A 16,466-nucleotide genomic window follows, 5' to 3' on the forward strand; every position below is an offset into this window, starting at 1 on the left:
GTGGAAAAACCTACGTGGAATTTTTTTTTTTTACCCCAGATTCTCTATGCACGACAGGGCTGCTGTAATTATGAATCTGTTCAGGTTCACATGATGTAAATAAACCCTCACTTTTCAAAGCGGCTATAAATTTGAATGCTAAATTTTACTCAAAATTGAAGTCAGTCTGCACTTCAGGGAGCAATTTTTTAAGTGAAATATAGGAGTGCAAGATCTTGAGAGTGTTCAACCATAGAAATCAAATGGTTGGTTGGTGTCTTTTCAGTCAGATGCCAGATCTTTTTTTCTGCAGTGTTTGGCATGCATACAGGATTCTGTGCATCAAGTTAGTCTTTTCCTTCTAATCAGTTCTGGTCTTTTTGGAGAGGGTGGAGAGAGTGGTTACATACAACTTACACACACACACACACACACACACACACACACACACACACACACTCGTCCTGCACTGTTCTCCCCACCTCACCCCCTCCCATGGCTCCCTCCCTCTCAACCTCCACGACTGAAAGATGTTTGAGGCGCTCTAAAAATTTCGTTCTCATGTCAGTTGTCATTTACATCGAGTTCAGAAAATAAGATTAAGCTTTTTGGCTTCACTAAACAAAAGCAAATACAATTTCTGTTTGCAATTCTATCCCTCAGCCACCCTGCTGTGCAGGGTCCAGGAGAGTGTGAGATAAGCAGTGGAGGTCTGGGGAGAGCAGCAAGAGGCACTACAGAAGCCCCACCAGCCTCACCTCCCACCTCCGGATCCCCTCGTTGAGAAGACAAGAACCTCGTGGCTTTAGCTGAATGTCCAGAAATTTTGCAAGTGCAAGTAGTTACATGCTGATCTGATGGTGGAAAGAGGAATTAATAAAAAAAAAAAAAAAGAGGCATCTATTTTATTAATTTTATCTATTTCCTAAGTGACTACAAAGCTCCTAAAAATCTTTGTCTGGAAAAACACACATTTCAGAGGCATTAAAAATGTACATGTATTTGGTTAAAAACAAAACAAAAAAGCTGGGCCACTCCAGGTTAATGCATAATACACGAACAGCATTTCATGTCTGCATTTTCCTCTATGTGCCGTCACCTCTCCTACCTTGACTTCTGTTGCGCCATTAAGGAAGAGACAAAATGAAATGGGGAGCCAGTTAATGAACACATAGGACCCCCACAGCAAAGTCTGAGGCATTACACTGCTGTCTTTTCTCCCTGACCAGACTCATTTTCTAAGCCCCATGCCTTTCAGTGCTGTGCTCACCAGAGACCCTATACTAATCCTGGAGAAAAAAATTAACAGAACCAAAGAAGGGACAGAAGGATAGATACATGAACAAACTGATTCCCAATTTTCCCATTGATTTCCAGTGACCTCTCATCTTACCCACTATATGGATAAGGATAGAAGATAACGTGGGATATTTTGTCTATGTTGGCCTTTTTCAAAGAGGATCTCAAAGAACTTTATATAGACAGATTACTTGTAGTAGTGAGAAGTGAGTTTGAATCCTAGCTCCACCTTATTAAAATGTGAGTGCTTCCTCATGTGCCTGGGATAGAAAGGTGAGCCACACACTGTCCCTGCATTGATGGAGCTCACTGCCTGCGGTGGGAAACAGATGATCCAATAATAATGAAAATCAGCGTGGAAGTTTCCCTGTGATGGTGTCCCCATGCTGTGCATATCTAATAAAGGAGTCATGGAGGTGACAGGTAAGGATGAGCTAAACTTGACCAAGCTAACAACTGTATGAGACTGGGTGGGTCATTAGTCTGTGTCCAGTCTCTCTGTCTGTAAACATGAGAATACTACAGACTCTGAGAGGCTTCAAGAAACTAAGTGTCTAAACATGGGGCCCGATGGCCCAATAAAGGTTAGGTTTCTCTTTACATTCTCTTTCTACTGAACCCAAAGTTCCTACTTTCTCTATCAGGTCATACTCTTGCTAATAAGTAAAAATGCTACTTGTTTATAAACAACTAGAAGTGCAAATGACAGAGCAGAAAACTATCATCAAAATACAAATTTTACATTGTCACCTTTGAATGTAAAGTAGGTAACTGGCTATAAAGGCTAGCTGTCTTTTATGAGGCATTTGGGCACAATAATAAAGAGTTCTAAAGTCAAAAAGCCTGGGTTCTGATCCACATTCTTTCACTAGTTATGTGGTCTTGGGAAAATCACCCTCCCTTGATTAAATGATGTACCAGTCCAATTCTGAAGAGAAATTCTGGAATTTTATAGGAGATTCACTAACTTGCTGGTGACCATCAACACCTGAACACTCTGTTCCTACTTCCATGACAGTACTGCCTGTGGGCACACTGTATGTTATATGTGTGTGTGTGTGTTTCTAGATGTATATGTGACTATATAGGAGCAGACGCATATGTGTATTCACACACACACATATTAATGTTTCTCTCAAAGCATTTAAGAGTCTTATGTATCCTGGTCTCTCCAACACAACGCCTGGCACAAAGGAGGCGCTCAATAAATGTTCAATGAATAAAGGAATAAGTGAGCTAATGCACAATCAGGAAGAGACACAATTTTCCTCTTAAAATCTCAGGCGGATTGAAATTATGGCCCATCACCAAGATAGAATAAATGAAAGGGACAAGCTGGTCTTACTGGGCAGTAGGTGACGAGGCATTGCATGACATCTGGAGACTGGCTATGACAGTAAGTTAACTATGACCAGAAACTTTAGCAGAGCATCGCTTTCTCCCCAAATTATAAAATTTAGCATTAGCTCTATGGGCTGAGTGGTGGGGAAATCTCTCTTTAGCAGTCCAAAAGGTGCCAGCCTTTTGGAGGAAAGGTTTGGTTAGAGGAAATGCCCCAAGGACCACATCTTACAGCAAGCAGCATTTACTATCAGGTTCAAAGAGAATAAATTAGAATCAGAATTTCATCCTATGCTTCAACAAAGGGCCATTTTCTCCTCTCAAAGGAAATATTCTGCCTTAGTCCCCCTCAAAAACACCACCTTTAAATCTTATACATTATTTAGTGAATTCTTTGGGGAGAAAAAAATCTCCAAAAAGAAAATAAAGAGTCTTACATGGTCAAGTGGAAAAAACGGAAACAAAGAAAGGCTAAGTGATTTATCCTATGGCATACTTGTCTTCTGATATATAGAACTAAGAAAGTTAAATCTTAAAGTTCATAGTTGCGGTCAGCAGACTACCCTGCTTTGTAAAATAAATACAGCTAAAACGAGCCTTGTAAAGATCGAGGTAGGAAGGAGATAAGGCCACATCAGTATTTAATATAGGTAAAACATAGATGTGCCATTTAAAATAGGGCCCCATAAGGCGCAATACTGTTGTAAATAAGACCCAGTTCAAATGAGATCCCTCATTTATATACATTTTGTATATTCAACTCAGACTTGCAGAAATGTGTGTGTGTGTGTGTGTGTGTGTGTGTGTGTGTGAGGATAACCAGAACCTACAGTGTTTAAAATAAGTGTAATTCAGATAAGGTGGCAGCTGTGTAATGACCTAAGAAACATATTTTTAAATCTTGTAAATTAAAGCTTTTCCCCTTTCTTGATTATCTTGACTTTGAGGAACATATTGTGCAATTTCAGGAGCTGGGATAGTGATGAATCAAACATTTTAGAAACCTTTGAAATGCTGATGTATTTGTGGTTGAGGACTCAGGTTTTTTTTTAACCACCATATGTTTCAAACCCAAACAATCTCTGCCATGCATCAGCTGGACTTTGGGGTTTTATCAAAAATGTGAGTTATTTCAGCCTGATTGGTGGGAAATTCACTTAATTCCACAAGATGACTAACGCTCATAATAAACTCATTAAAGCGCAAAGCAAAATATAATCTCCATCCCTACTCCTAAACCAACACTTTTGACAGAAGAATGTTTTTTAATCTCCAAAAGATCAACTGACTAAAAGAATACTCATTCTTAACATGGGAACTGGTGAAATTAGGTACTGTTACCTTCCTCCCTGAATTCCCTTTCTAATGAAAAGGGGAAGTTGAAAGGGAGTTGGGGAATGGCCTTAAATTTCAGAATGAACTAGAAAAGATGTAAAGGACAAAACCTAAACTAGGCTGGTGATGTCAAAAGGCGCCACCACGTGGTGCACTGGAGGAAGTGCAGCCTCCTGCACTCTGGCACAGGCCGTCCGAGGGACCTCTGAGGGAGATGGAGCGGTTCACCTACTGTAGTTGCCCCAGAGCAACTGCCTTGAAGCCCAACACCCTGGGGTGGGGAGAGGGCAATCGATATCATCTGTGATTCACAGTTTTGAGAAACTGGGTGTGTTAAGTAAATACCACTACAGGTAGCCACGTCGGAATTGTAATCCAAGTCCTCTGATTTAAAATCCAAACTCTGATGCCTCCATTTAATTTAACTCAGAATGGACACAGGTCAGGAAGCACTGTCAAAAGACTGCACATGACTGTCTGAAGTTAAAGTGGTAATTCTTTCTTCTAAATTCCATGAGAGATTTAGAGCTTTGTTCATTAAAAAAAAAAACAAAAAAACAAACAAACAAAAAAAACTAGAACTTTGCAGTGAAACATACATATATGTGCTTGTAGAAAAATACATATGCTTGTTGAGAAGACTGGAAAAATACAAATATGAAGGAAAAAATCTCTTAAAGTCCACTTAAAGATGCATTTATTTCCAGTCTCTTTCCTTTGTTTATATGTAGAATTTATTTTTTATAAAATTGGGCTCATTCTACATTTAAAATATTTAAGTCAACATTACACAGCAAAAATACAATTTTATATAGAATGATGAACTTTCTAAACACTAGAAGAGGAGTAAGTACTCCCGAGCCTATAAGTTGTGGTGTAAATTGAAGGCTTCCAAGCAAATGTCTCAGAGATAACTGATCCTCTTATGCTTAACCTATTCAGGCAAAAGCTACATAGCTGGTTATTATAGAAAAGAAGCCTGAAGAGAAAGTAGACTTGGGTTTACATCCTAGCTCCACCAACAGGGGCTGCAAGACTTACAACAAGCCACTCCTCTCGATGGCCGTGTTCCTCTCTTACACAACTGAGGTGGCCACCTCTCTCTCTCTCCGGTCTAACTCAGAACGTTGTCAGGAAGAGTACACGAAATGATGGACATGAAACTCTTGGTAAATTACCCAGCTGTACGCCCACTCTTGAAGGTGCTTGGTATTCTCCAAGACACCTGTGCCTAGGAAGCACTCACACAGTTCCCATCTAGAACTGCATGGTAGGACTCTCTTTTCAAAAACTTAATAGTAAGTAGTGTAACTTCCTTGGAGTGGTTTCTATTTATCCGTAAGGATCAAATGCAGAATTTCTCTTTCTTTGAGGTCCCTGACTGCCTTGCTATCCTGGTTTATGTCTAAATATTCATCTCCTCTCTTCATTCCAATAAAATCTGAGGTAATTACATTCCCCTAACATTCCCACTCTGCTAGATTTTGGAGCTCACCAGGTTACTGCACATTTTTTCAGATCTCATTGTCCTTCCCAGTTGATTCAGAGAATCTCCCCATTGTTATCTGATTATATGGGTAACTCATTTCCAAACAAAATTTCCAGTTATTCCTGAGGGGATTTTTTTTATGGTTATGCCATTCCTAACACCATGTCTCTATCATTTCTTGCCTCCCTGTTTTGATCCTTTCGATACAACTGTAACTTTCTTATCAATTTTGCTATGTTTCCCAAATGCTAATCTATGACTATATCTTTATTTGGTTAGCCAATCAATCCACTTAATTTTTCCACAACTAACCCTAGTTGAGGCCAATAATGTTCAATCTTGCTAGGCTTTTTCTATCTCTTTCTTGTGTTTAAACAAAAATTCCTTTTGTCCTTTTTGGGCAGAACACATTAAATGCAGTAATAAACCAAACCCAGTGGGGACTGTACACACGCCTACACATGCCCTCAGTGGAGTGAGCTTTCTTAACATAGGACCGGGACACCTGAAGTGTGTTATTACACTTATGGGGGGGGGGGGGGTGGTGGAAGCATCAACCAAGTCAACATCACTCAAGTTATAAATAGCAAATTATTTAAGTAAACTCACTATCAATTCTCTAAAGAAGATTTTCAAAACTAAGCAAAAAACTTTCAGTCAACATGAGTCCCATCTCTGTCAACTTACTTTTACCCCATTCCCTGTGGCTGCCCACCCCCCAACCCCACCCCCTTCCTGCATCAATTTGGATTCCTGTTGGATTCGGGTGGGGCAGGAAAAGGGAAGAGCAGAAGATTATCAAAATAAAAATGGAAGCAGCAAAGATAAACAGAGTGAAAGGGATTAAAAAGACATTCCTTTGTGAGGCTGATCAGAGTAGGAGTGAACTAAGAAAAAATTATCAGAAGATTAATACTTGTTTTGTTTCCCTATGAGAGGGCAAAAAAAAAAAAAAAAAAAAAAAAACCATCCCATGCTACATGTTGCATTTGTTTTGCTTAAACTAATAACAGTGTGTCAATGCACATATTGTCCAATAATCTGTAGTCTTGGGCCTTTCCTCTCAATTTGCATTCTTCCAAACAGCCCTGCCACTTAGCACAGTGTCCTTGCTTATGACACTGTCCTAGTTCTTCAAGGCTTGGTTCAAATTCCATATGACCTATAAGGTTACCCATGACTCCTCCACCCCACAGACCTCTCCCTTCTGAAAAGATCACTGGGCAGCTGCTGTGTGCTGGTGACTCCTCCCAACTAGATGAGACGCTCCTCCAGGACAGGGAGCGTTGTCTCACCGACAATTACAGCCTCTTCTCCTTCATAGAACGGTTATGCCTGCCACATACTCAGACCGATTTATCCCTACATCTAGCCGATAGGCATTATCCATTAACACACCAATGCTCCACTTGTCACCAAACACGAGGGTCCTGTGGTCACTGCTCCTGTTCTGAAACATAACTGCAGACCCAGCTCCACTGGAGGATAACTGTGGCTCTTTAGCCAATCCTTCTGGAAAAGCCATCCAGAAGTGGTAGTCAGAGCCCAGCCCGAGGCCTAACCCCAAGCCAAAGATTCCCCTGATGGTGAGGGGGTGTCCGGGTCTCCAAAGAGGGTTTTCCAGTTATAGAATGCTCCTCTGCCAGAACAGTCCAGATTCATCCCATCTATTGTAAAACTTGCTTTTTTAAGGTTTAAGGATGGCATCGCCTCAGTAACACCTACCACTGCTGGGGAACTGAAGAGCCTCATTAACCATCATCTCTCAGTGATAGAACATTGCAGAGAAGAAGAGCTATAGATATGCAAATCGTCATTATTCATCATGAACATTCAGGGTAAAAACAGTTTTAGCATCTTTTCATGCTCTTAAAAAAAATGTTTCAAAGAAAGAAAATTACTTACTGCCTTCCCACGTACAATGCAAAAGATTCAAAGCCCCTTCCACCCTCTTCCAGTGCGCCAGATGAAAGAACGCATATGCTATTGCTTCACTGTCCCCTCGCTTCAGGATATGTTCTGGGGGTAGAATTAAGCTTTTCATTTCTAGTAGGTACTGAAATAAAAAAGGCAGGAGACAGATGCATTAATACATTAGTAGCGTGGAAATCAATACTGAGAATAGAGGTTGATTTCTCTAAAGCTACCACTCATAAGCATTTCATCAAACCTGCATCCTTGTTAGTACATTTGAAGGCAATTATGAAATCATCCAGCAACCCAAAGTTTGCTAACAGATAGTTAGCCTTGTACTAGTTTCCTACAGTGAAGATCAGAGGCTTTGAGGGTAAGATACTCTAATCAACGAAATATATGGAGACTCAAACGGCAAAAAGGAAAATTTAGAAGACACAATAAGTTGATATAATTTTGTAACCAGAATGAAAATACCTAAAATGGACACATGAAGGTTAAGTCATATGACTGAACTGACTGTACTAGAGAGACTGACTAGCACTGCCCATTAACTTTTCTGTACAGACTTACCAAGGAGAAGGACCTAGTCCTGTGAAAAGAGCCACACATCGTTGTTCACATGCAGAGGGAGGAGGTGTGGCAGCCTGAGCCCAGGAAGACCCCAGGGAGGGGAACGGCACAGACCCCAAATTATACTGTTCTTTTAGATCTTTCCCAAAGTCTGAAGGGCCCTCAGCTTATGCCTCCTCATTCCTCTCTTCCACAAAGGAGATGGGAGCACAGGGCCAGAATGAATTCTTTGGTGTTTACAACAGAATAGAAAGGGAAGCAAATTTAGGGTGGTGTTTTATACTTGCGAATGTTAACTTCTTTTTGCTGGCTGGCTCTTCCCTGGGCTTCACTCCTCACACACACATACACACACACCACCACCATCACAACAATCCATGCATCTCCTTTAGAATGGACATCAGCAGATGATGGAGGGATGTGTTTAATGAAAATGGGACAAACACAGTAAAAGGAAGTGCTAGGAGAAGAGATGTTCAACAACTTTAATGTCAGAAACAACTGCCTATGTATTTATCTGTCAGTGGAATTTACGAAAGAGGGTGAAGAATGGAAGAATCCCGGTATACAAGATGGAGGTTATGATACACCTATCAGTGCTCTGTTATCATCTCACTGGGGATCTATGTGCTTTGGGCACTCTGAGTGTAGTTGCCTCTAAGCTTCCTCTCCTGTTGGTGCACCCAGTATTGGGATGCACTGCCTGGCAGGAGCCAGGAGGACACATTCTGCCCTCCTGGTTCAGCAAGTGAAACTTTCCTCACTCTGGTTCTGTTCCGCGAAGAGATGTCTAAGCTCAGGCCTCACATCAGGAAGGGCAAAAAAAGTGAGACTGCCTGCCCAGAGTGTAGCAGAGAAGAGCAGTACAGCCATCTCACTTGGTGGGGCGTGCATAAAAGGCCCTCCTTCGACAGAAAGACCCCCATAGGAAGACCTCTTCCCAGACTGGTCCATGAAAGGTGTTTATTGCTTTAATGGGAACTTCTCAAGTATGAGTTCCAAAAGAACTTTTTGGTCATATGGCTTTTTAAATTCTACAAGTCACTGTCTTCCTCCATCTTGTTTTCAAACAGTGCAGAACAAAAGTCCTTTGGGGAAAATTACAATTTTGAGTTACCTAGTAATCCAACCAGTACTACATTTATAATGAATAGCAACCATAATATAAATATCAGGGTGAATTTTATGTTCAGAGATACTTGGCTATCCTCTCATGATCTTGTTACCTCAAACGAAGCTATTACACTGTATGTTGTCACTGCTCATGATGTTCTTAAAAGAATCCAAGGCAATGAGTCATGAGAAAGATATAGAACGGGTAAAGTGCTATTAATTAATTGTATTAATTAATTGTTTCAGAGTAAGAGAAGAAAAATCATTTGGTTACTCTTCATAATCATTGGAACAAAGGAAAGGGTGGGGCGCCTGGGTGGCTCAGTTGGTTAAGCGTCCGACTTCAGCTCAGGTCATGATCTCATGGTTTGTGGGTTCAAGACCCGCATTGGGCTGTGTGCTGACAGCTCTGAGCCTGGAGCCTGCTTCAGATTCTGTGTCTCCTCTCAATCTGCCCCTCCCCTGCTCGCTCTCTCTCAAAAATAAACATTAAAAAAAAAAAGAACAAAGGAAAGGGAAATTTTCTTACCTAAGATGAGCCCTAGGATAAGATTTTATTTCTGAGTTTCTAATAATTATTTATAGCCACGCTGCCTACCAAACAGTCAATTTTTAAAGAAAGAACATGTTGTATGAACTCTGAAACAAACTAAATATGAAAACCATTAGTGCATGTGGCCCAGTTATACAGAAACTTCTTCAAGTCCCTGAGAATCAGATGGTGGCTGAAAGAAAAGTGTAAACTACCATTCTTTTTATTTCTATGATTAGGAAAGCCTTTTAAAGTGATTGCATTAAGCATCTACAAGAGAACTCTTCTCTTGACCTAAGGAACTGTCAGGAATAGGGGCCCCTGAGAAGAAGTAGGCCTGGTAGCCACCCACATTTGTGGGTAGACATTGAAACAAAGTCAGGTATCTCACCGCTGCGTCGGTGCAAGTAGGGGATTGAGCTCGAGCTAGCTCGAATACAGGCTCTTTGCTTTTGCGTCGGACTCAGCTCCCTGGTGGTCTTTGGGGATCATGAATTCTGGCCATAACATTTGGTCAGGGCGGGGTAAAGAAAACCTGTGTGTGTGTAGAGGAGTAGAAAATTACCTATAAAAGGATATAATAGATCTGCATTACCCAATATGGTAGCATCTCCCACATGTGACTATTTAAATTTAAATTGATTAAAATCAAATAAAATTAAAAATTCATTTCTTCAGTCCCACTAGCCATAATTCCAAGTCCTCAAGGGCAGCATATAGTTAAAGACTACCATATTGGACAATGCAGAGACATTTCTGTTAACATAGAAGGTTCTACTGCACAGCGCTGTTGTAGACAGTGAGAGTTTCCAATCTTCAAGTAACTAAAACAACTTTTAACATAAAAAACTTTATAGACACCCATGATAGGAATTATAAGTAGAGTATCTATCGATTGAAAATACACAATATGGCAAAAAGCTACAATAAATGTAATAAAGCAAGAATTCATTTAAAAGCATTGTTGGCCACCAGGGCATCTAAATATACTTGGAAAATAGTACACATGTGTGTGAGACAGATGGTTTACTCAGCTTGCAGGCTGAATGTGGTACATATGGCTTCAAAGACATCATCGTCCATAGCCCAAAATCAGGTCATGAGGTAATGCTCTGTTTTTCCTCTAAGCTGCATCTGATCTTTGTGTATGTGTACTTTTCACACATTGCCTTAAATTTGTTATCTATGTGCTTTTCCCCTCAGCTGAATCATTAGATCCTCAAGAGCATGAATCTCACTTCCTAACAAGTCTCTCAAAGTGGGCATCCTTGCTCTAATCAGCCTCATGAGGCTAACCAGAGCAACTCACCAAGGACACTTAGTTATCTTCTCATCGAATCTACTTTATGGCAGAAATAGGTTATGCCTATAAAGGAGATTTATACTCCAGTATAGTTCCAAACAAAATGTTGGCTCTAACCAGATGATGAAGGCTAATAACAACAATGTGTTATGTTTTTGGCCAGGCTTAAAAATGGCTGGCAAGATCGGTTCTCAACATGTGCAACGTTTAAATTAGAAAGGCATGGAACAACATTTCACATCTTACTTGTCAAGAGAAAAATAAATGGAAGAGGGCAGATCCCTATCCACAAATATGCAGAAATCAATTAGAATAGCTGTAGCTCGCAAATCAGAGAACACTCTCTGCCTGTCCGTAATAATTATTTGGCTCCTATTAGCTAAGCCAGCATTCCGTGCTATCTTGCCGCCACCCTGCCTCTAACTTCCTTCCCAGATTCTCAAATCATATTGATCTTGAAGTTCAGGCTTCTAGAGTTTTCGGAAGCAACTTTCAAAACCTATTTGTCAGAGTATGATTCCTTATGTCCATAGGAACATATAAAGTCAGAACATATAAAGAGGAGCTGATTAGTGCCTTTTTATGGAGGGATTTAAGCAGAGACAGCTCACCTGTTAGGAGATCTGGCCCATCAGAGGCCACCCCAGGTGACTGCTCAGTTCTCTTGTGTTAAGGTTCTAAAATTCTATAACAATTTGAGTGAAAATGATCCCAAGGTTACACTTCACCATAGATATTAATGTCAAGGAATTAATTCATACCCCACCCCGTTTTGTTTTGTTTTTTGGTTTTTTTGGATTTTTAAATACCAACAACAGAAGTCATATGAGAATCATTAGAAAAAAACAGAAACAAACAAAATGAGAAAGTATAGATTAATTTTAGCACATTTAGCTAAACTTAGGTAAATTCAATACATTTAGGTAAATTTTAGCACATTTAGATGATGGTTACCCGGCTGCTCCCAAAAATCAGTTCGTGGAAGAATACTAGCATGAGAAAATGTTCATGATATATTGCCAAATGAAAAAAATAAGTGTTTCATACAGATTATGATTTTGGTAATTAAAAATATATATGTGGGTATTAAAACTTTGGAAAGTTACAGATCGAATGTTATTGGTGGTTAAATATTTGATTTTATGTGAGATTAATTTCTTTTTATGCTTTTTTGGTGCTTTCTAAGTTTTCTGTAATAAGTCATTTTTATTTCTCTCTTTCTCTCTATATATATATGTACATATGTGTGTATGTACATATGTAATACAAACCTCTTTTCTAGACTTGCAATGAAAACAAAAACAAGCCATACAAACAAACAAACAAACAAAAAGATAACCAGGGACAGTAATTTCTGTATGATTACAGTGCTTTGGTACAACTAAACCTGAGAGAGGCTAAAAGCCCAGAAAAGATGCTTTAAAAATACCAGTAAAGAGTTCAGAGAATAAAACTAGTGCTATTTGGAAGACATGCTATATATTTTGAGTTTCAATGTTGCCTACTCCCTGGACTCAGTAAGACCCACATTGGAACAGGACAAAAATACCACAAGTACCCATGGCTCTCTTGGGTCATGCTGTGATGGGGAATGAGACGCACAGCACCATGCCCCCTGCCCGCTGACATTTTGACCCACCGTTTGAATCCCGGCTCTATTGTTCCATTCTGAGACCGTGGACAAGTTACCTTATTTCTTTCAACCTCAGTCTGCTCATCTGTTAGAATAATGAAAATACACATCTTTCCAGTTTTAACTTTTGAAGATTATGTAGGATAATACATGTAAAGTATTGACACAGTACCTGGCACCTAAGCGTTCACTAAATAGTAGCTACCTTTGCCAACAAAAAAAATGAAACGTTCATATTACTGTGGAGGTAAGTTATGTTTCTTTGTCTGTGTGTATGTGTGTGTGTGTGTGTGTGTGTGTCCCATAAACTACGGAGTCTGTTTTTAGGTTAAATACTTCAGCAATTTTACAGTAGTGGTAGGTCAGCTGAAAAGAACTGGTTACTGGGGTCCCTAACTAACCAATCTGGAAACAAGCACAATGCCAAGCTGAATTGCCAAATCACCACTCAGGGGCCCTCTTCACAAGGTAGCTGCTTCTTGCTGGCTCACTTACCTATTCATCAGTTACTCTGCTACGTTCAAAAGATACAGGAATGTCCACAGCGCATCACAAGGAAAGATATGGGAGTTCCCACAGGGTACTCTAATGACACACCTATGGGAGCACCTTCAGCACACCTCAAAGGCACCTAAAGGGCATGGGCATGAATTGGTCAGGTCCCTAGATGGATGATCCCTAATCTTTGTAGGAGTGTGTGTGTGTGTCTGTGTGTGTGTAAAGACAAAGAAACAATAAAATTCAACACGATGACCGCCTTAATAAGAGGTACGTACAGCTGACCCTTGCACAATATGGGTATGAACTGTGTGGGTCAACTTACATGTGGATTTTTTTCAATAAATGCATTATAGTACTGTAAATATGTTTTCCTTATGATTTTCTTTTCTCTAGCTTACTTTATTCTAAGGATATAGTGTACAGTACATACAACATACAAGATATGTTATTGGTAAGGCTTCTAGTCAATAGTAGTAGGTTCTTAGTAGTTAAGTTTTTAGAGAGTCAAAAGTTCTATGTGGATTTTCAACTGCATGGGGAGTTGTCACCCTTCATCCCTGCCTTGTTTAAGGGTCAACTTGACTTAGTACTGGTAGCAAATGAGAGGCGTTGTGTCTGAGAAGGTTTCACAGAAGAAGGAAAGAATGAGTCAGTCTTACTAAACAAATTAGTTTACCTCCAACAACGGCGGGGGTTGGGGAGGGGGGCAGAAGTCCCTGCAAGGCTGGGCAGAGGCACCAAAGCATGAAGGGGCATAATATGCTTGTAATCATGAGGAGCTTAAGTACTGACATGGCAGTCACTGCCGACACCGACGAAGCACTAACAAGAATCAAGTGTTACCTCAGGTACGCCTTACAAAAGCTCTGCGACGCAAATAATATGATTCCTGGTTTATACATGGGAAAATGAAGGCACTGGGAAGTTAAGTAGCTCGAGCAGGGCTGCATAAATGGTCACTGGAACTCAGGTTTTATGCTACTCTCCAAGGGAAGCAGGAAAAGTAGATTGTAAACAGGTCTTCCATGATATGCTCCAGAGTGTGACCTTCACTCAGAGTTTATTCCATGGTTTTCAAACTTTGAGAAACAGAAAAAACTGGGTCAAAAGAAAAAGAGACACATGACAGAGAGTATGTGAAATTGATGTAAAACAAAGCTGTGGGGGCCCTGGGGAAGGACCCAAGGGAGGTCTGAGGGATTCTTATGGCTCCTAGGAAGACAGTTTGAAAACTGCTGCAGTGGGCAATTGAGAAATGAGTTGGTACAGCTTGTGGCTTTGAAAGAAATGGGCAAGTCATGTGTAGAACCACTGGACAGGAATGAGATTGAAATTAGCAAAGTCTTGAAAGCTTCTGTCATGGTTTGGGTGAGGGGGTGACAAAACTGAGGCAGACTTCCCCAGGACTTGGTGCCAGGCTGAATCTGAAGGCAAGAAAAGGCATTCAGGGTGACTGTGAAATTTCTAGTTTAGGATACCAGAATAATGTGAGATAGTTAGCTGAGATAAAGACACAAAAGGACAGCTGGAGTTCCTGGAGTGACAGCCTAAAGGCAGTGGGGTGTGCAGGTCTCGAGCCTGGAAGAGAAGCTGGAGACAGGGATTTGGGTATGCAGGGAGAGGCGGGTGATGGAGCAGCAGGAGTGCCTAGATCTCCCAGGAGAGCTTCAAGAAAAGGATGGGTAGTGAATGATGCTCCCAGAGAACCAACCTGAGGGACGGGCAGGGGAGGAAGTGATGTAGGAGGAGAGGGCCCAGAAATGCAGAGAAAGCCAGAGAGAAGGCAGTATGGAGCTAAGCAAGACAGCTTGTGGTAGAAACAGTGGCCAGTGGGGCAGAACGCTGAGGAGACATGATGTAGGATAAGGTTTGACAAGAGACCGAAGGATCTGGTGACCAAGGAAGAGGTAACCTTGATGGCAGTGGCCTTGGTGGGAGCAGCAACAGTGCTTTTTGTTAGAGAAAGAGACCTTTTAAAAACTGTCTATTCCTGAGAAACGTAGCTAAAAACTGGTTTCTGCTCACTTTCCTCTAGGTCATATTTCCACAATACATTCTCCTTTCTCTAATCCAAAAAAGCTTTGGAACAAAATATGACTCAATTCAAAGAAACTTACATTGAAATAATATTTCTGAAATGTACCATTGATATACAATATCACAGACAATCTGCCAGAGTATTTTGAGTTTCTGCTTCCACGCTTCAAGCATTTTTAAATGTTAAAACCCACTACACGTTTTGTTTCCTAAATTGGATTAAAAAGCAATTTTATACTCTGTCAATCAGCTTTACCAAGACATAAAGGGAGGACTGCATTAGTGTTTGCATGAAATAGAATTTCCATCACTCTAACAAGGTCCTGTGGATACTCCATTAGCATATACAATTACCAGGATGTTTTCCCCACAAGCCTCTTAAAATCCCCATGAAATAAGAATTTCTAGATTAACATTAGATGAGTTTTTTTTTTAATGTAAATTTTTACCAGGAATGCATTTCTGTCATAACATTTTCATTCTTTCCTCTCTGCTTTCTCATGACTTCCCACACTCTGAGACTTATAATTTAAAAACTACATATCTAGTAGGCTGGACCCTCACATCAATACTTTGTCAAGCCGGGGCTGTCCTGCTAGTAAAATGAGCTTCAGGAGCATGGCAAGCCCTCTTCCCCCAGCATGCTCAGGGACTGCCCCCTTGCACACCCAGCTGCCCCCAGGGTGGGACCAGTAGGAAGAGCCCATAGCATACTTGTAGGCAAGATGAAGATAAAAGCTTTCCCTTCATTGGTGCTGGTGATTTTTCTGCATTTTTCTCCCTCAACAGCTCCACGCATAGCACCCAGGCATCTCAAGCAGCTGGGACTTCCTCAGCCCCCCGCTGCTCCTCTGAATGCGTGTGGAGGCTCCAGTTCTAGGTGTGAGACCTCACAAGCTTGGGGTCTTCCTGTGGTGGTAGTGATCGGCCACTGGCTTCTGTTATTTTCTAAACTGTATATGCAAAGGTGCCTTGGGGTTGCTGGGCTACCTGCTTTCTCATCCCAGTTTCAATCACAACAGTTCTACTTTTACTTGCTTTGTTCATTAAGGCTTCATGTAAGATTGTATTAGGAGGAAAAGTTTATTGCTTTAAAAAATCATTATTAGTTATGTGTCATTGTTGCTTTGGTGGCAAAGAGCAGGGATGGCTATTCCAGAAAAAAAGGAGACAGAGGTTGGAAATGGGCAACTCTTAATCAGCCACAAGCAAAGGACTTACCCACGGTTGCACACAGGGAATTCCAGAAGGCATTAGCTGTAGCCAGAATAAGCTAGAGCCTCCTCTCAAATCTCTAGGCCTAAAGGGACCTCGTGGGTACTCAAGGTCAGGGGCATTGCAGTGCCACTGTTACACTCTCTAGCTGTCCTTCACACTAGATGTTTCAAGAAGTACTTGTTACTGCATCTTTCTAGGC

The 16,466-nt window shown here is 40.8% G+C and overlaps 1 protein-coding gene across 6 annotated transcripts in view; it reads right to left on the bottom strand.

Moving 5' to 3' along the window:
• ST7 (suppression of tumorigenicity 7) overlaps window positions 1-16,466 on the bottom strand; it is a 201,380-nt gene that overhangs the window by 12,844 nt on the left and 172,070 nt on the right. For all 6 annotated transcript variants that reach the window (XR_005789230.1, XM_040472167.1, XM_040472169.1 and 3 more), the window contains one exon: window positions 7,349-7,499. Coding sequence is in view for 5 of the 6 variants with exons in the window: in XM_040472167.1 (XP_040328101.1) it covers window positions 7,349-7,499 (151 nt within the window). In the remaining variant the exon portion in view is untranslated. The remainder of the gene's footprint in view (window positions 1-7,348; window positions 7,500-16,466) is intronic.

The sequence above is a fragment of the Herpailurus yagouaroundi genome, unplaced genomic scaffold (assembly GCF_014898765.1).
Source record: "Herpailurus yagouaroundi ecotype Mexico unplaced genomic scaffold, PumYag 100, whole genome shotgun sequence".
In the NCBI taxonomy this organism is placed as follows: Eukaryota; Metazoa; Chordata; class Mammalia; order Carnivora; family Felidae; genus Herpailurus; species Herpailurus yagouaroundi.